Source organism: Oculina patagonica, chromosome 8, assembly GCF_052425735.1.
Source record: "Oculina patagonica isolate OP01 chromosome 8, crgOcupat, whole genome shotgun sequence".
Taxonomy (NCBI): domain Eukaryota; kingdom Metazoa; phylum Cnidaria; class Anthozoa; order Scleractinia; family Oculinidae; genus Oculina; species Oculina patagonica.
In genome coordinates, this window is record NC_135765.1 from 16,795,727 (window position 1) to 16,816,592 (window position 20,866).

At 38.4% G+C, this 20,866-nt stretch overlaps 1 protein-coding gene and 1 long non-coding RNA gene across 2 annotated transcripts in view; one reads left to right on the top strand and one right to left on the bottom strand.

The window, feature by feature from the left end:
- The window catches only part of LOC144662787 (fibroblast growth factor receptor 3-like), a 16,323-nt gene extending 4,101 nt beyond the window's left edge, over nt 1–12,222 (bottom strand). The window contains exons 1-15 of the mRNA XM_078523708.1: nt 11,950–12,222; nt 11,583–11,732; nt 10,506–10,799; nt 9,044–9,328; nt 8,126–8,416; nt 7,694–7,990; nt 6,726–7,013; nt 5,950–6,231; nt 4,839–5,023; nt 3,915–4,197; nt 3,108–3,218; nt 2,553–2,734; nt 1,676–1,798; nt 1,102–1,172; nt 690–730 (exon numbers count right to left, since the gene is read on the bottom strand). Coding sequence (XP_078379834.1) covers nt 690–730; nt 1,102–1,172; nt 1,676–1,798; nt 2,553–2,734; nt 3,108–3,218; nt 3,915–4,197; nt 4,839–5,023; nt 5,950–6,231; nt 6,726–7,013; nt 7,694–7,990; nt 8,126–8,416; nt 9,044–9,328; nt 10,506–10,799; nt 11,583–11,652 — 2,803 coding nt within the window. The 5' untranslated portion in view covers nt 11,653–11,732; nt 11,950–12,222. The remainder of the gene's footprint in view (nt 1–689; nt 731–1,101; nt 1,173–1,675; nt 1,799–2,552; nt 2,735–3,107; nt 3,219–3,914; nt 4,198–4,838; nt 5,024–5,949; nt 6,232–6,725; nt 7,014–7,693; nt 7,991–8,125; nt 8,417–9,043; nt 9,329–10,505; nt 10,800–11,582; nt 11,733–11,949) is intronic.
- A 3,838-nt stretch (nt 12,223–16,060) lies between these two features.
- LOC144662880 (uncharacterized) lies at nt 16,061–18,020 on the top strand. The gene is made up of 2 exons (XR_013572551.1): nt 16,061–16,545; nt 17,208–18,020. It is a non-coding gene; the product is annotated as an uncharacterized LOC144662880 (long non-coding RNA).
- Nucleotides 18,021–20,866: the final 2,846 nt, after the last annotated feature.

The following is a 20,866-nucleotide window of genomic DNA, read 5'->3' on the forward strand; positions in this document are numbered from 1 at the left end:
GCTTTCCTTCATAAGGGACGGACCATTATTTTTTTGGAGGGGGGGGGATGAAAAATATTGAAAACAATTGTTTGCGGGGCCTGAAAAGACGAAATAAATTGTTTGCAAAAACGATATATGTATAACAAAAAATAGTAAGAATTTCGAAAAAAAAAAAAATGTTTGCAGAAGTGCATAAACTAAAAAAAAAAGTTTGCAGAGGAAAATTTTTCATCCCCCCCCCCCTCCAAGAAAATAATGGTCCGTCCCTAAGGCCGATTTATTAAAAAAAAAATAGGTTACTGAAGCATTAAATTTGAGCAAAACTCGGTACCAGTGCAAACAGAACAGATCAAACAACAGCTCCAGGCAGATGCCAAATCATTCTTGTCCCCAGAGCCGCTTGTCCCTCTTATTAGACGGCTGAGCCTGGGCACAAGGAACAAGTGACTCTGGAGACAGTAGATTTTAACACAGAGAATTCAAATCTAGCCAATCAAAACTCTGATAAAAATAACCGTGGTAAAATCCCTTACAACAAAGGGAATTTTAAACGGTTGATTTTCCTTTGTTGAACATCTAGCCAATCAAATCATGGGTCCCCACTTTTTTTCTGCAGGCTCTGAGGACGAGAATGATACCGATTTAACTCTAATTAGGGAAAGTACTGAAGGAGACAACAATAGATATAAAATAATGACAATGTTTACCTAACGTGACAATTTCCCACAACAGAACACCATATGACCAGCTGTAAGAAATACAGAGAAACAAAAGTAAGGAATCAGCTACATTATCAGGCACTCAAATCGATCAGTTACTCTAAGACTAAGGTACCAGCTGCTAGCTTTGGTCTAAGAAACGTGTCTATTGTCCTAAATGATTGTTCACGAAAGTATTTTAAATTGATAAGATAACTATTAAAGACAAAGAAAGATGCCACATGACTTGAGATTGCCAGTCTTTTGATCGTGTACGACAACAAAGTTTCCGACTTACTAGAACCCACGACAGTTAACATTGGCCTTTTGAACAAGTAAAATGCCACTTCACGACAGGTGAAGGATCACCCGATCGGCACGTGATTTTATGCCGTCGTTATTTTGCTCAGTTATTACTTACACGTCGCTCTTTGTGGTGGTTATTCCCTTAAATATTGACTCTATCGCCATCCAACGAAGCGGCAATTCTCCCTGAAAATAGAAAGGAGCGCATGTGAAGCTTAAAACACGAGGTAATCATCAAAAGGATATTTGCACCTTCAATATTTAGCATACAAAACGAGCGAGGTTTCAACTCAACAGAGGTTACTGAGCCCACGTTCTGAGATTTTGGTCAACGCAGTTGCTACTGCTACAGCAAGCTTTATTTAGGTTCTAGTCAAAAAACCCCGGCCCCAATCATACTATCGGTAAATCTCCTTACAACCAGCCGAACAGTTCGCGATTCTCACTTTCCAATCATGAGGTTGCAAGAACACTCGCCTGTTAAAACCTGTGGAACAAACCTAGTTTACGCTGATGTTTTAAAATTCGACAAATAGCTGATTTCCTTGTGCTATTCTTTTACACCAGTACCCAACGGAAATACCCAAAAGAACATCCTAAATCCAGACAAATTTTTTTTAAGCTAATTTAAATCCTCTTGCATTTGCAGTACCGCACAGAAAAACTCCCTGGCAGTACAATAGACCTACCTCTCCTGTCTTTAGATATTGCTTCTTTTCGTAGATATCTCGAGCCAAACCAAAGTCCGCAATCTTACAAACGTGTCCTTTGTCGACCAGAATGTTTCTCGCAGCCAAATCCCTGTGAACAAGCTGCAAACAGGATCGAGAAAAAAAAATCAATAACTTCGAAATGTTTATAAGTTCACTTTAGTTAGAGCAGTTTCAATTGAGTGTCGTAAAACCAAAACCAAAGTATTTAGTTTGGCCAATCACAAAGGACACAGACAATCCAGTAAACAAATCAAAACTCGAAGCAAATACATGTAGCTGGCACGAAGCGCGGGAAAACGTGCGCGAGCGAGTCACGATTGGTTTTGGTTTTACTTCTGATTAGCTGAGAAAGTGGTGCAAGATTTTTAAGCCAATCACTAAGCGTAGTAATGCAAAACCAAAGCAAACGCAATTTATTTTCGACACTCAAGTGAAAACCGCTCTAAAATAATACAAGCTAGAGCACGCTTGTTTTCCCCAATGCTGCAATTTTAACCATCTGCATTCCTCTGCAGTACGTGTCCTAGCAATTCATTGATCTTTATCTGTCATGTTATGCAATGTGTCTCTGCGATACTGCGAAACGATTTACCACCTAAATTACTCACGACCTGCTCCCGTCTGCTTCGTCTGTTGAGTAACGGTGATCTAATCCGGAGGTCCTGGGTTCGAATCCCAGCAAGGTCAAAGAAGTTTTCTTTGCCTCGATTTCCTTTTAAAGGATAATACTCAGAAGGAGATTCATGGGTTACTTAACACAACTTTTAATTACTTGCTTCTAAATATTCGAAACGTTTTTACGATTTTATCGCTTTTAGCACTGCTTACTATCATTGTTGGTTAACCCACCCACCTTTTGGCTTGCCAGGTAGCTCATTCCACGAGCACACTGCCACGCAAATGATAACAGATCACGGTTTGTTAAAGTCAAACTGTTACCCGCCATGTTTGCGTACACAACACTGCCGTGACTGGAACGAAGAAAATCCTTCAGGTTGCCCATGGAACAGTACTCAACAATGATAAAGGGCTGCTCTGTATAAATTAAACATGTATTTTAGTAAAGGCAGGTAGAATTCGATCTCCATTAGTTCGAAGGTAAAGTATGTTTCAAGCCTACAATAAGCGACAAAAGTAGTTCAGACACTTTAGAAAATGACATCTAGCGGCAACGATTCTCCCATACCCAACCTTCTCGTCGCTTCCCCTCACGCCCTCCCCCTGGTCTGCGCAGTCTTAGAGATAAAACCAACATTGTTTGGGGGGAGGGAAAATGTTATCCTACTACTAATAGATTTGGTTGGGTCTCTTAACCCAAGCCCTACCTTTTACATCACCTCTCCCCCTTCCGACCCGCCTGGCCGGGAGCTGAGTATTTTTGTTTCGTAAGCTGTAAAACTCCACTAACCTGACTTAGTACAACAGCCAACCAATCCAACAATGTTCGGATGCGGTGCCATGGGTTTCATGAGCTCCAACTCATCAAGAAACTCTTTTTTCTGCTGCTGGTCAGCATTTTCTGTCAAGACAAAAAGAACAATGCCAAATTAAATTAAGTAAACACAGTCCCCTAAATTGCGTTTAACGGATAGTAGACCATTGAAGGAAACAGGGCAACTGTTTTTGCAGGCTTAAACTCAAGGAAGAATTTGATGCCTTAAACGACAAACTCGTTAAACTTTTAAATTCAAAGTCTTGAATATCTTGTATACGCGTACTGTACTTTGTAAACTCTACCAAAGTTTGTGAATACTGCAAATTCTACTAAGATACATCGCCGTCTCTATGCAAGACGTTAACTTCAATTACTTTCGCTTCGTGTTACTCTGATCGTCGAGTAATACTTTTTAGTGTGTTTGAAGCTCGTCGTACGTCAAACGTCATACATAAAAAAAAACCTGTATCACGGGGCGATAGTCGATTACAACAAAGCTACCACGAAGACTGCCGCAACTTTTCCTGCGCTTTTTAAAACCTCGTTTTCATGATCGCTTTTCTGCTCGCCGTCGTTTCTTTGCAATCTCCCATTTTTGGGGAGACACGTGACCACTGTCGCTCGAGTGGACTAGAAAAGATCCTGGGTAGGTGTTTGAATTTCGAAACCTTCTTCTTCCTGTCTGAGTTTAGTTTTGAGTTCTGTCTGGTTCTATTGTACAATTTGCGACTACATCGATTGGCCACTTTAGAATCAACCGCTCTTACATAGCATACCAACCTTTAAGCATCTTAACAGCGACAACTTGAATGCCTTGTTTTGTCTTTAGGAATCCTTTCATGACCATACCAAAGTGACCTGAGCCCAGTTTCTTATCAAGACGAACATTCCTCTTTGGAACCTCCCACTGTTTCGGCCGTGAGATTGAAGCGTACTCACTACTCCCCCCTGCTACCATGGCAGCTGCTGCATCGGGTCTGATAGTGACGTAAGAATACGTGTCACTTCTCTCCGGTGTTGATTGGTTGGGGTTAGCATCCGCATATGTGTACTGGTCTTCCTCCTGTGTACAGTAATGACAATCCGCAAACAATCAGCATTTCTCATTTTAGAGCGGTTTTCATTTGAGTGGAAAAATGAAAGGGTTTTTTTGATTTGATTTTGTATGTTGCACTTAGCGATTGGTTGAAAAAACTCACTTTCTCAACCAATCAGAAGTAAAACCAAAACCAATCGTGAGTCGCTTGTGCACGTTTCCCCGCGCTTTATGCCAGCTACATGTATTCGCTTCGAGTTTTGATGGCTTCACTGAATTGTCTGTGTTTTTTTGGGGATTGGCCAGAGTAATAACTTTGATTTTGGTTTTACGACACTCAGAAGAAAATCACCCTAATGAGTACAACGTCTGCTATTTTTTCAAGGATGAATACAATGGACAAGTCGACACTTATGGCACTCAAATCATAGTTTAAACTGGAAATCACAAATATTGGTTTTTGGCGAGGGAGGAAAACCAGAGAACCCAGAGAAGCCAACAAATTGATAAACACAGCCTTCAAAACTCCCAGACAGAATTGATCACAGGTCACATTTGGTGGGTATAGAGCGCATGTCTATAGCTGATGTGGCTTTCCTCTCTAACAATCGATGGAAATTGATTGATCGATCGATTGATATTGTACTTATTACATATAGTGTACATACCACAGCAGAGTACAAGACCGAAGGAAGAGGTTTGGGTGGACCCTTCTTCCTTTTCTTTTTACGGCACATAATCAGCACCACAGCAATAACCAGAAGTATGCCCACAACCCCTCCTATGGCTCCACCCACTATCGCACCTATTGATGAATCTTCATCTGAACGCTTTTGTGGAACAACGTTGTCTTCTGGTAAAACAAGCCAACACATAATAACACTGTTACTACTAAAATTATGTTTATTGGAACTTGTTTTGCAATGATGTTGACAAGATGCTTGAATTCAGGTCCATTACTACCAGTTATGAGTTAAGTTAAATTTTAAGTTAAAATTTGAGTTGAGCTCATTGGTGGATTAAAATAAAAATTTTAGGTCAAATGATTTTAAATAAGTTTGATTTGTATTTTCCTTTTTAGGATTAGGAAGAAGGAAGGAAGGGGGAGTGCATGATTTCCAAGAGGGTAATTATAGGCCTTAAAATGAGTGAGAAGTATGATGTCTCAGCAGGTTTTGGCTGCAATTGCAGCTTCACTTTAAAAATACAACATATGTTTCAACACTTTACCCTAGTCTAGACTGAAATTTGTATTTCAAACCAGTTCATCATACAGAAGGTCAACCCCCCACACTCTAACTCATTAATATTATTATAATCTTAATGGGCTGTTGTGGTATGTACAACAACAACAACAACAAAAGTTTATTTGAACTGTAAAATTACAAAAAGAAATGTTTAAACAATGAATAAATTAAAAATACATACAGTTGCTGGTCACCCAAAATAACTAAAAAGCTAAACTAGTTGGGTGACCACCATTTATTAATTTAAAATAAATATATCGTCAGAAAAGAGGCATTTTACATTTTACAATTTTACACAATTATTAAGGTGGTAGATTACAGAACAAATAATTCTTAAACACGTATGTACAACAACAACAGCAAAAAGATAATAGTAAAAAGAAAAAGGAAAGAAAAAAAAAATGAAAAATGGCAGAAATACCAAAATTAAATTATTAGTAGAAAAACTTAATAGAAGTTAATGAAATGCAATGATAATTCTCTTTTGCAACAGTTTACCAGTGGTACAGTTGGCAAAATGCTAAAGACATACCTAATGTAACTGGAAATTCACTGGATTCACTTGATCCATACTGATTAACAGCTGTCACTCTGAAGACAAACAGGCCATTCCAACCCTCCTTGTTATTCAACACTGTACTTGTGGCATTTCCCAAAATAGCATCAGAAGATGTCCATGTCGAAGCACCACTTGTCTTAAACTGAACAGAGAATGTACAATTGGCTCCTCCATTGTGTCCACGAACCCAGGAGACCAACACAGTGTCAATAGATGTGCGTTTAACTGTAACATTAATTGGAGCTTCAGGAATTCCTGAGAAAGATAACATCAGTGCATCAGCTTCTGTCTTAAAATTGACAAACAGGTAAAGATAAGGTCTGCATGAATCAAGCTCATTGGGCTGGGGCTTTACTCTGGTTTACGTAGCATGAAGCAAACTGGGAGTATTCCTCTCCCCTCCCCCCTAGATGGAATGCTAGTCCATAGCTGGGTTACTCCCAGCACTGGTACCCATTTAGACACCTGGGTGGAGAGAGGAACTTTAAGAGGAAGTGTCTTGCCCAAGAACACAACAAAGTGACCCTGGCCAGGACTCGCACCCGGACCATCAATCCGCAGTCCAGTGCACTAATAGGCAACACCAACAAAAATTTGACTAGTAAACTTATTAAAACTCTTTTGATTCCTTTTTCAAACCATACCACCTTTTTGTGTGTGACAAGGAGGTGTTGTTAAGCAACATACTGCATCCATGGCATAACGCCCCCCCCCCCCTCCCCTCCACTCAAATATTTAAATTTGTTTACCTTTGACAGCAAAAGTTACATTTGCAGAACTGGTTCCAAACTGGTTTTCAGCTGTACATGTATAAAGTCCACTGTCACTATACTGAGCGGAGGTTATTTCAAGCTCCGCACTGTATGTACCATTAGCATGAAGTCTAGTGGATCCAGAAGTTTCTAGTTGTTTTCCATCTTTATACCATGTGATGTCTGGCTCTGCTGTTCCCTTGACAAAGAACTGTAATGTGGTATTAGAATCCTTTTTTGCCTCTTTATACTTATTCAGTGGTGTGATTTCAGGGACACCTCCTCCTACAGTAAATCAGAGCTAAATTAGTTCTGTATAATAGGCCTTGTGAATGACAACATGAAATGCTCAAAATTCAACACCAAGCCTTGATTGCATAAATTATTCCCACTGTTCTGCCGCCTTCATGCGGTTTTCAAGTGGGTATTCTTTTCATCTTTGCAGCTTTGGGAATTACAAGTTTTCATGAACTTCAAAAGCAGCGCTTGGTGGTGAAACTTAGCCAGTCTGACCTAAACATGCAGAAGGACTATTGGTATGATGGAAATGACTGCAGTAATTTATTGAAGCAAGAAGTTGATAAATTAATTAATAGATAGTGTTAAATTGGCATGTTTGAGGTTTTTTCAGGTGATATGCATACATGTTCAGAACTTCTTTTAGTTTAACCTGAAATTTGGGGCGGAAACTTTGATTTCTTTTGACATTATTATTTTATGATCTAGTAAAATCACACTCTCAGAAAAACTGATGATGGCATGAGCTACATCATAACTGACACAGATTTCACTCTATAAATACATGGATAAAGTCGCTGTAAAATTAATTAAAACCATTATTAAATGTGAAATAACTGTTAAATAAGATAGACATCTTTTTTTACAACATATACAGGAGATGCATGACATACCTAAATTTAAGTTGACTATCTATGAATTTAATTTACTATCTTGAGACAAGTTACCTTTTACAACCAATGTTATATTTCCCTCAGCTGTTCCAGCAATACCTGCATTCCCCACACAAACAAAATGCCCTGAAACTGACTGTGTAACACTGCTTAGTTTTAATCTGGCCTCACATCTGGTGTTAACAGCTCGGATGATTGGAAATCCAAAATCAGTGACTTCTTTTCCATCTTTGTACCATGTTACTTGTGGCGTCGGGCTGCCAATGAACACGCACTTCAATTCCACATCAGAACCTTCTGAGGCCATAACTTCTGGTGTCGGCACTTCAACTTTTAAAGGTGTAATATGCCCTTGAAGTACAAGTAGAACAGTTACCAGCTAAGTTTAAAACTTCTGTGTATCGCTTTAACAATCAAGCAGGCATTTAATAAACTCCTTACAACTGAAAAAAAAAACTGCTTGTAAAAGACAGTGATTTCACTCACTAGAGAAGAAAACTTTAGCTGTCCTGCTTCTAGCAGTTCCTCTGGCATTGTTCACTATACAGTTATATTTTCCAAGGTGGCGACGTCTGACTTTCTTGATATTCAGTGTATAAACCTGTACATTGCGCCAAGTCTGACGAGTGAAAGAGATCAGGGTGTCGTCTGGTAAATTGCTGTCATTCAGTATCCATTTCACACTCAATGTGGAACGGCCGACGATGCCGCATGACAATGCAATTTTTCCTCCGCGAACAGTGGGGACATTCTCGGGCTGAATGACAATTGATGGATCTTAGGAATAAAATAAAAACATGAAAGCTATGGTTAAAGAGAGAATAAATTAAAACATTTGTGATTAAAAAATGAAAATTTTGTTGAGGTTAACTTGAGCAAATTTCTGGCATGTTGTTCAGTTGTTTAATAAATGACTGACTGAATGACTGAATGACTGACTGACAGACATACAGACAGACATACAGACCAACAGACAGACAGACTGGGTGGCACTGACTGACTGACTGACTGGCTGACTATCTGACTTAGCAACTGATGGACTAACTGACTTACAGAATGACTGACCTACTGGCTGACTGTCTGACTGTTCGACTTACCAACAGATGGACCGAATGACTAGTGAACTGACTGATGGACTAACTGGCAGACTGACAGGAAAACAGACTCAGACTGGCTGTTAACTGACTGACTGAATGACTGACTGACGGAGAGATGGACGGACCAACGTACGGATAGACAGATGGACAGACTGACTCAGGGAGGGGCATTAGCTAAGCACATTGGGTGCTTAGCCACTCTCCTAAATCCAAATGGTAGCCTCTTGGTAGCTGAGGAACACAATTGAGGAATTGTACATTATGTATTGTACATCACTTTCATACCTGTATAACTAAGTCAACTTACCCAAGACCACATCCACATAAACAGAATGAGAAATAGTTCCATATACATTTGATGCTGTACATGTGTACCATCCACTGTGCTTCAATTTTGCATTGGAGAAGAACAAATAATTGTTCAGAAGGACTTTCACATCTAAATCCGTGAGAAGGGATCCTAAGGGATCATAAGGGTGCGACCAGAAATAAGTTGGTTCTGGATAGCCATGTGTCTTGCAGGGTAATGTGTACTCTTGTCCTTCATATAATGTCACATTGTAGGGCTTGATGTCCCAACTGGGTGCGCTTTCTGTACATGCAGGAAAAAAAAAACTTTAGCATGACTTCTGTACAGCATATTCCATGTACGTCAATTATTTTGCTACAGGTATTATTATAATTGAGCCTTACAAATGTGCGAGGCAGTGAGACGTGCAAGGCATGTAAGGTAGAAATGCACGCCTCGCTGCCTCGCACTTTGTGACAACCCATTATTATTTAAAATCATTAATTAATTATTCATTGCGGGAAAATTTAAATTGAAAGGGACGGACCATATAGATTTTGAGCTGGGAGGGGGGAGTTGGGGGGTTAAGCTAGAGTTTTCCCAATGCCCATTTATGGTCAGGAACAATGATCACTGTTTAATTATTACATCCTGCTCAATCTTACAGAATGCCATCTGATTTTGGCCAACTTTTCTCACACTCTTGTCGGCTAAGTATCAGGTAACACTTGAAGGATAACATTAAGTCCTGTACAGCCAGAGCTTATATTTATCCTGGTTCTTTCTGTAACATTAAGCAACTGGGAGCTCTTTTGCTCATTCCTGGATATCTATGCTTGTCCATCACAGGGTTACTCCCCACCCAAAAACATTAATTTGCTGGGACCAATTTTTTACACCTGGGTGGAGAGAGGCAATTTGAGAGCAAAGTGTCTTGCCCAAAAACACAACACTGTCAACACAATGACCCCAACAAGGGTTGATCCTGGACCGCTCAATCTGGAGTCCAGAGCTCTAACCCCGTGGGGGGGGGACTCGCATATGAAAGTGACGGGGATGCTCGTCGTCTCGCTTAGGGGTGTAAATTACGGACTTTTGGTCTCGCTTAGGGTGTCTTGGGAAAAATCGCCCAAAACGCCAATATTTTTAGCCATAATGGTCTCGTTTAGGGTTACACACGAAGAAATATACAAATATAAAATCCATTCTTATTTTTTTGGTATCTTTTAGGGGTCAAGAAAGGCTTGAGCCACACCCAGATTGGTCTCTTTTAGGGGTTCTTTCCGACGAGCATCCCTGTCCGTTTCATATGGGAGTCCCCCCCCCCCCCGGGCTCTAACCATAAGGTCACAGAATCTCCCTTAAACCTACAAGAAAACAAGGGTTTGAGGAATCGGAATTAAATAATTTATGTGTAATAAAATAATGATCATTGCAAATTATTAACCTCAGTGGCAAATTTGTGACAACACATACGTACCTGTTACAACAGTAACATGAGCATCGGCAACAATTCTTCCATGTTCATTCTGTGCTATACAGCCATATCGCCCAGCATCAGACCAGTGTATCCCCAAAATATATAAATATCCAAAGAGAGCGCCCACAATATATCTACCACCGGTTTTAATCACAGTCTCACCACTGTCAGTATATTTCACCCATTTCAATGTTGGTGTTGGTTCTCCATATGCTTTGCAGTCCAATCGAATAGATGTGTGTAAGAGGGCTGTTGTATTTGTGGGTGTTGTTATGAAGTAGGGTGCCACACTCTCTAAAGAATAAAATTATTTGCTGTTCAGTTGACGAGATTTTCTGAAGTGGCTTTGAAAGTCATTTCTGATGGGGTAGCTCTGTCAGCATTCTCTGATCTTTCAAATATTTTTTCTGAAGGGGTTAGTAAAAAAGGTGGCTTTTTTTCTGATGGGGTTAAAAAAAACAATTTACTTCTTAGTGGGGGCATCATGTCAGCACTTGGATCTTTTTTCTTAAGGGGGGGGGATTTTGACTAACCTCGTCATTGAGGAGGGGTGTTTGATACAAAGTGGAATGGCCCTTAATTAGCCTTTGGAATAAGGTTCATCTGAACAAAACTCATATCATTTCAATACAACATGCTGTAACTGTTATTTCCATGCTTTTTGAGATGATATGATAACTTTGTTTTCATGAGCCTTTCTACAAAAATAACTTGACCGTTGTAGGGCAAAGTCATAAAAACTCGATGGTGAATGATGCACATGCAGGCTAGGGCTAAATTTGAACATGCAACAAAGAGAATGATTTAAAAAATACTGAATGGCTGTAGTCCTGTGTTGTCAAAACTATTGTTTTATACATTCTTCTACAAATGACAGCATTCCGACACATGTAAATGAGGTAGAACAATGAAAGTCAGTAAAATAGTTCAAAATCACTGCACTCCAACAGAGCAAGATCCCCGGCAAGATCACTTTGCAGTCTTATGGGTGTTGTGTTTCTAGTCTACAGAATTAAACAAAACGTTTTCATTAATGCGATGAATAAAACCCTTTCCAAAACATTCTTGGATACTTACGAGACTCGACGCTTACAAAAGTTGTCAAGCATAAACAAATTGCAGACATAATCCACCGAATGGAACCCATTTCAAAATAGATTCGACTCGCCAAGTGAAGAGGGTCAACTGCTTTGTTGAAATGTCTGTACAGTGTCTTGTAGAATTATTCTGCAAATAAATAAAACGAGAGGGACGGTCAGCTGAGAAAATTTACAGTTCCTTTGGTCGCTAAATGGTTCGTGAAGCCAGCAAAAGAGCAATACGAAGCGAGCTGCACGCTTCACATCAAATCTGACAAGCTACGTGATTCATGGTTCGACCACATTTAAGACAATAACTGCGAGATAATTGCATGGAAAATTAATTCATGCGTCTTTCTACTCACCGAGCAAAGGTAAAAGAACCAAGATGCTGAATTCCACTTGGTTTTTAGTCTAAATTTAGGTTCAACGAGCTAAGAAGATGACAGTTCCATGTCGGCGATCTGCCACAAGTGATGACAAGCGCTTTGACGTCACGTCTGTGGGAGGACGGGCGTGACATAGGACCGGTAACTTCCGTTGTTATGAACTTCCGGTTAACGGACAAGGCAGAAAAATTGACAAGAAAACTGAACAAAGTTCTATTTCAGCCCACTATCTCATTAAACTGTGCTGAAAGGCTTTGATAAACAGTGCATATCAACTTAAGCCAATTTTATGGAGCACTCTGAACTCATAATTCAAATTCAAGTATCCCTCAAGATGTCCGAGACGAAATAAGACGCATTTCCTTTTTCCTTGACCAGATAGGCATGAAAGAATTCAGTGTTTGATACAATAGGTGACAATGATATTATTCCTTTTGTTTAGTTCATCAATATAGACACCATAAATTATAAGAAATTTAGACATTTTGGCGTATACACAGCTCCAATATGAACTGTTATTTTTCCGTAAAGTTTAAAACTACTTTAAGCCTTGTGAATAAAACCATCCAAAAGACTTGACTAAGTATAGGAGAATGCTGAAAAACTTTGTTGTTGCTGTCGTTGTTGTTGTTGTTGTAGTTCGACAGAGTTGTATTAAATGCAACTCTGCCGAACTCCGTGTATCTAATAAAATTATATGAAGTCAGGGACTGTATTTTACACGTTGAAACTTCTTCCTTAGAATGTTGTCGTTGTTGATTGTTGTTGTATTAGTTTTAAATACTTATGCGAAGGGGTGAATTCTTCGATTGTTTAAATATTCTGCTTGTAGAATTCTAGAGAAAGTGGACACGGCAAATTAATACAAATGAAATGTGTTAATCTACAAAACTACACTGTATATATTGCCGCGGATTTCCGTAAACAGCATTGATTTGGAACGAATCGGCTCGTCATTGTTCTCTAAAATTAATCCGATAGGAAAGAATATTAATAAAACAGAGATTACATTTCTGCTTTCACGTATCTGTGGGACAAGCTGGCGCACTTGTACATTGCATCGCTTTCTTGGTTGACCCTGAGTTGACCTACAATGGAGTACCCTAAACTCAAAAAAATTCAAGTATCCCTCAAGATGTCCAAGATGTGAAACGCATTCACTTTTTTTCTTGATCAGATAAGCATGAAATAAATTCAGTGTTTGACACAATGTGTGACAATGATTTCTTTTCTTTTAGCTCAACAATATAAACACCATAAATGTATAAGAAATTTAGACATTTTGGCATATACACGGCTCCAATATGACTTGAAGCCGATATGAATTGTTATTTCTTCGTAAACATTCGGGTTTTTTTCTTGTTAAAGTTTAAAACTAATTTAAGACTTGTGAATATTTTACTGTAATTATTATTTGGACAAAATCATCCACCAGACTTGAATCTAAGTATAGGAAACTGCTAACAAACTTTGTTGTTGTCGTTTTTTTGTTTTGTTTTTTAATATCTATGTTAACCGGCTAAAGTTGTTAATGCAACTCTGTTGAACTCTGTATCTAATATAATTATATATAGTAGGGTTGAATTTTACACGTTGAAACTTCTTAGATTTGTTGTTGCATGTAGTTCTAACCTTGGAAATACTTACGCGAAGGGTTCAATTCTTCGATAGCTTAAACAATCTTCGTAGAAGTCTGAAAGTGGGCACAGTAGAGCAATACAAATGAAATGCCGTTAATCAATTTATAATTATAACTACATTGTAAATGTAGCCGTGGATTTCCGGCGATCCGTTAACAACATTGATTAAGAAAGAATCAGCTTGTGATTGTTCTCTTTAATTAAGCCGATAGGAAAGATTGCATTTCTGCTTTGACGTATCTGTGGGCCAAACTGACGCAATTGTAAATTGCACTGTCTGTCTTAACCCTTGATTGATCTAGAGTTACAATGGTATACAATGACTGGTTATTTCTTAGTGATATTCGCAACTGCCAAGGTGTGGAGCCATCCCTTATCCTTGCAACCATTTCATATGAAAGCGCCCAAAGTTGTACTTGTTATCTCATTTTGCTAGCATGGCGTCAGAGATTATGTTGACAACTCACCAGAATGGATTTACCGAAACATTATCAATTATCAAAATCCGCATACTTCAGTTCTTTTTAAATTTATTTCAGGAAAGACTAAGCTCTGTAGCTGCATGAGTGAGAGCAGTGGCGCCAATAATTAATGAATGAATACTGAATACAGATTTACTCACAACTCTGAGAGCCTCCCCACTCCCCCAAACAGACACCACCCCAAAGTTATCTCTCCTGCCACGCCCCTCTACGAGAGAAACAATCCGTATTGCATAGTTACAAAACTTTGTTTGCGTAAACACATATGGTTACGCCTTGATGAAATTGATATATATTTTACGGTCCGCACTGCCTTAATATCACAATTGATAATGTTCCCTCTTGGTCCCCGCGTGGGAAGTTAAGTTACACACCCGAACACACCTTTTAGTCTCCTTCCCAGCTGTTTGGGCTTGTCACGCAACCCTCCTTCACGTGATGACCCAAATAAGGACTGCTATAAAGAAGATTAAACACATCTGGATACGCAGAAAAAATTATACGGAATGTCTTTCCTATCATGACTGGATTCTCTTCACAGATTTGTAAATTTGCCTTATTCTTTTATGTTCATTCTTTGTTCAATCATCTTCAAACTCAACATTGATATGTGTAACTCGTTTCCTAAAAGATGATCTATCCACCCCTAGTCTAGTATTATACATTTGGTGATTTCTAAAGCTATTGGTTTATACGATAACAAATTAAAGTGTACTTTTGTACCCAGTAATAAACCCGTGACACCCAAGAGATTTTTCTCCGATGATTACATGATGAGAAGAAAACACGCAAGGCCTAAGGCTTGAATATGTACATGTGATCGACGTTTGTCCCGTAATACGTGATCATCTTTTTTTACATCACGAATATATACAAGCTTATACAGTGCAAACAAGAAACAAGTGTAGCACAATGGAAAATTTAAATTTGGGGCAATAACATGAATCACTGTCTCTTAACCGCTACTAAGAAGATGACGAAAATGTGCAAATCTTGTACCAAGTCATCAGCGCATGAAAAAGAGATCTGGTAACGAAATTAACTTAGGAAAGAAACTCGCGATGGCCTACTCTGGGATCCAAAGTCGCCGTAACTTTAGGCGACTTAAGGCGATTTTAGCTTATTTTGTCCAAAATTATGGGCGATTTTGAGCCATCGCCTGGCAACCATTACGATATACCCAATCAAGACAAGAAAATCCGGATACAAACAGGTTTTTTTCTTGTTTTGCTCTGTTTGTGCGTCGCTAAGCGATAAACCAATCATCCCATTTTAAGGGGTGGTGCATTGCTCCCCAAAATCATTCGCTTTTGACAATAAACTTACTCAGAAGCAGAAACAGCGCTCAGTGGAGAAGAAACAACGAGTGATTTATCTTGACCGGTAAGCATCAGTTTAGCCTTCAGTTTTGTGTGATAAATAATTAAGAAAACCAAAAAATCCAAGATCACAAGTTTCAAATTTTCTTTATCATAACTACCAACTTTCTCAGGAAATCAAATTTCATTTAGACACCGAAGGCAAATTCTCTTGACGAAGGCCATTGCTTCGGTAGAAAATATATCATAGAAAATAGTATTTATTGCAACATGACAGATAAAAATCAAGATTATTCTAAGTAAACTAGCTTACTGTCGTTGTCATTTTTTGATCAAAAACGAAGAAGATTGGGAAATGTGAAATCAAAATTCTATGCGGAATATGCGGTACATCTTATGATCTTCACAATGGCTCCGATTCTTCAGTATACATTTACTAGCGTCAGATGGAAGGCGCAAATTTTTCATAATCAACTACATTTTAGTTACCAGTACAGAATCGAGAAGAGCGTAGCTAATTAAAATTAAAAGTCGTTTTGAATTTTTTCGCGAACGATCCTAGAGTGAAGAAAATTGCTGATAAATCATGAACGGCCGGGGTGACTGGCAAAGTTCTAGTTCTAGACTACAAGTTCTTTTTAGGCGAGGACGTTAGTCTCGAGCCTTATGTTATGGAGCGATAAATCGGTTGGGTTTACAACGGGCGATGTGATGATTCGAACCGAGGGGGATTGGTAACTAAGAATATGGCTTGAGATTTGTTTTCCTCCGCCATCTTGGTTATTCGAGACTTTTTCACAGCCAGAAGCCTTGACTCGAAGTAAGATTAGTAGCTTAAATTTTTTTTACGCTCACTTACAAACATATTGAGATATCATAGTACACAAAAACCTTATCGACACACCGAACTAAATTGTGGTTTACGAGCTGGGAGTCAGCTGGCGAGTGTTGTTTCGGCAGACCTTTGCCTTTCAAGACTGAAGTTGAACTGGAAGCATTGAAAGCAATATAAGCACGGCTAATGAAACATCAGGATTGATATATTTGTGATCTGAACTACTGGCGACATTGTAACCTGAGCTTTAACTGAAGAGGAGAAGTGCAGAAGAATGTATTGCCACAACTGCTGAGGTGAGCTATCAAAAATTTATATCAGTTTGCTTGTACATGTACTTTATTGACTAACATAATGGACAAAGTATTTATGGAATCGAAATAACGATTTTAAAAGGCTAAATATCTGCTAGATGTTGTTAAATTTAATTTGCTGGAATTTATAGATTACTAAGCATTGAGAGAGCTTCATTCGCGATCCCTTCTGTCAACAGAACGTTTTCGTATACTACTAGGTCAGATTTCAACATTGATTTTAATAATGGTGTGCAAAGCAGCAGTAAATATAAATAAGTGATTGTAAAATATGGATACAAACAAACTTATTTCAGGCTTTACCACTGATAACAGAACTACAATTGATCACATTTATACAAATCTAAATAAATCAAGAGTCCAAACTGGTGTTCTCAAGACACACTAAAGTGACCTTAAAGGTAGGTGGTTTAATAGCAACCAAAAAAGAGTATATACATTTTTGTAGACCATAATAACTAGTAAATGATTTAAGAAGCATAGTGTACATGTAGAAAGATGTGTTTCAGAAAAAAGAAAAATTTAAGTAGCTACTTATGTTGCAATAAATTGTTGTAGTTAATCAGTCTTAGTGTCTAAACAAATATGTATAAAACAATTATTAAATTTTTAACAATTGATTTTTTCTTTTATTATGTTTACAGAACAGAATTAAAAAACAACAGAAAACATCCAAAATACAGTTTTCAAAGAATCCACTGACAGCTGTGTTTTGTCCTAATTGCTTCAATCTGTTTAATCTGCACTTTGTCAAGAAGCAGCGTGAATGTGTGAATGTGGCTATTGCATTGGAACTGCTTTGACTGGAACTGGTTATTGGCCTCTATTCTGCCTCTATGCAATATATAGAAAGCCCAATCCTCACTATGAATGGCAGATATATTTAAACAAAACACAGCGAAAACCATGTAGCAATAACACCTAGGTAAAAAAAATAAACTGTGTAAAACATCTCTGGATTTGCTACTGAAAGATCCTTCAATTCAAATTCATTACTGGCAAACCACTGTATCAACTCTACTTCCTAGACTCCGCATGTACTGTTGGACTTACAAATTGTACAGAAAGTGCAAACAACTTTCAGCCCCATTTAAATTTAACAAGAGTAAATCAAGATGCTATATCAACTTTACTTCCTGGAAACTTGTACTTCCTTGCACTGCGTGTTTTACCTCTAAATGATATTAAGTTTTTGGACTTACTGCACAAAATTTACATTACAGATTGTACAGTGAGTGCAGACAACTTTAAGCCACATTTAAACAAGAGGCAATCTAGATACATTATTTCAAGACATTTTATTCTTGGCAAAGTTGTGGAAGTTTCCTCGCTGTCTAGTAAAGTTACAAAATATGTTGCCTTCCATTGTGAAAAGTCGTGATAAAAGACATCTTATTAGAGTTGTACGAATTAAATCGTGTCAATTTTGTGATTAAAGCAGCTTACAATTTGCCTTTTATTAATTACAGTAACATTGGTTAGAAACTAACCTTTCCTTGGAATGCACAACTAAAAACACCACCGGAAACAAAGTACTATATTTTAAAATTTTATTTACCTGACAAACCCATTTCCCCCCTTTTATAGCAAATGTCTCAGTGTCTCAACTTTCGACTTACAGTGAGGAGCCGAAAAGGGTGACCACTTTTAATGTACTAACAATTTTCCTTGCACGAAAGAATGTGAATTATTTAAAAGTGGTCACACAATTGGGCTCCTTGCTGTAAATCACACATCTTTTGGACTCGCATTTTCACTCAATAGACATTTTTGGCTTTGTCAGTGTAAATTGCCCATTTCAAAATCACATGATGCTCCCCAGAGAACTTGTTTTTAACTATCTGAATGCCAAGAGAATTTTTCTGAATTTGAAGAGTGATTCTCAAGAGTGATGTCACAGTCTGAAAAAGACAACAAAAAATCGAAGCCCGAAAGGTCTATTCTCAGTTCTTTGTCTGGAAGTTTTAACATACTGACTTGCTTTACTGGAATGTCCTCGCCTTAGTATGCATTGCATACCGGTTATTTACATTGCTGTCGCACATTTGCTACCGAACGCATTTGTCTCTGAAAAACCGTAGTTTTTCTTTGGTTGAAATTTATTCGAATTCTATTAGAAATCATCTTTGATTTTTATCAAACAGTCCTTTTTTTTTTCTGATGAATTCTTACGATTCATGTTAAACCTTTTAGTAGATTTCAATCTATAAACTATAGACTGCTGTAACCTTGCAAAGCCTACTTTGACAAACAGGAGCAAATTGTAGCCGGGTCTTAGTGGAGATCATACACAAACTTTAAAATGCAGGTCTGATTAATCACCGCTTAAAGAGCTACGCGCGCGCGACTGTTTTCTATCGGCGCATAGAAAACAGTGGGAGAACCAATCAGATTCGCGGATTTCCAATAGAACATGCACACAGCTGAGTTTCTACTAACATAAAATATTATACAAAATTGTTATAGACTCTGGTTCTTCCAAAATAAGAGATAAAAGTGTCGTAGTACCAGGAGCTCAAATTCAAGTCACAACTCGTAAAACAGTTGTGATCTAGCTTTCTATTTTGCTGTCTAAAGGAAGTTTGCCGGAGGACAATCTTTCCTTTTTAATTTGGACGCGGGCTCTTTAGTGTGACGGGGTTTGAATATTCTTCACTCCTCTCCTTCAGCGACGTCTGCCATCCTTACAATTATATTCACACTCTATGCCAAATGAACTCCCCCCACCTCCAGCCCCCGATATCTTACAAGCATTAGTCAAAGGTGTGCTTTGGTTCAATGTGAATACAGTTTTGCAAATATAAGTTCGATGTGAGCTTTTGAAACTGAGTGAGAGTAGCGGTGGCCTAATGGTTAGTGCGCTGGACTCCGGAGCCCCGCCAAGGTTATTGTGTTGTGTTCTTGGGCAAAACACTTTACTCTCAGTGCCTCTATCTACCCAGGTGTATAAATGGATACCGTCGGGTAACTAGGGGGTTACCCTGCCATGGACTAGCATACCATCCAGAGGGCAGTAGAAATACAACAAGTCGGTTCATGCTACTGAAACCGGGAAAAGCTCTGGCCTGACGGGCGACTAGGCTCTAACGTAGACTTTAACTTTTGAAACTGACCTCGGAATTAAAAAAAAAAAAACACAAAGAAGACATATCAAGCAAAACATAAGTAACTTAGCAACAAGCTTTATTTTACTTTAAATTCTGTGATATATAATTATGAAATTTATTGATATAAAATCAGCTGAGTAAAATGTTAGGACGCTTGCCATCTACTCAATGCTATTGCACTTGAAAAAAGTTCTAATGCCGCAAGGCTTTCTTGAATTTCTTTGGCACTATTCTTTAAAATTCGTTCTCGATGAATGTGTCGAAAACAATGCGGATTAAAACTACACAGGAATGGCAAGCGCCCCACTATCATTAAGTCTTTTAAAAACCATTGACACGGACAATTGTTATCAATGTATAATAATATGCATAATCAAAAGTTAATAATTACATGAAGATTATATATTTTGTCACATTGATCCCAGAAGTCTATTGAAGTCTTTTTTGCAGGCCATTTCATGCACCGTTGGTCTCGGTCGCGGACTCAAAAATACTAAACGCGTGGTACTAATTTCTGTTGTTAATTGCGTAGCCACTAAAGTTGAATTTAAAAATTTTACTCGCAGCCGCGACTCGAGGCAACCGTTTTCGTCCAGCACAAGTCTTGCTTCTTCTCAAGAACTTTTTTCTAAGCAAGACAAAGGCATTTCCTGCGAAGAAAATTTGGCATGCACTAATGCAAAAAGTTGCCACAAGCAAGGGCTGCGAGTGAATATTTTATACAACGGCCGTTAATTTCTAGGTTAACGCGATCATCATCATCATCATCAACACGCGATCCTTAAGGAAACCCACGAGTGACGTCAAGACTCAGGCAAACAAACCGGAATGGCGCACGATTTGATGCTTTCTTAATCTATCTTTAGACCTCGCGCGGATCCTTATTCCCCCACTGAAAGCAACGCTATCAACAACAACAACAACAAAAAAACGTCGTCGGTATTTATTAATCCCCACCGAAAGCAAATATACATACAACTGCCTGGAAAAAGGGGGAAAACGCCACTTCAACAGACTTCAGGGATTTATAGCATCTAAGGGCAGAACATTACTGCCACTGCAATTTAATTAATGCACGTACTATTATATATAAACAAGTAGCTTAAAAATGATTCAACATTTTACATCCTGTTGGTTTTTGTTCCTCGATATGCAAAGAACACCAAATAACCCATTGAAATAAATACTACGAAACC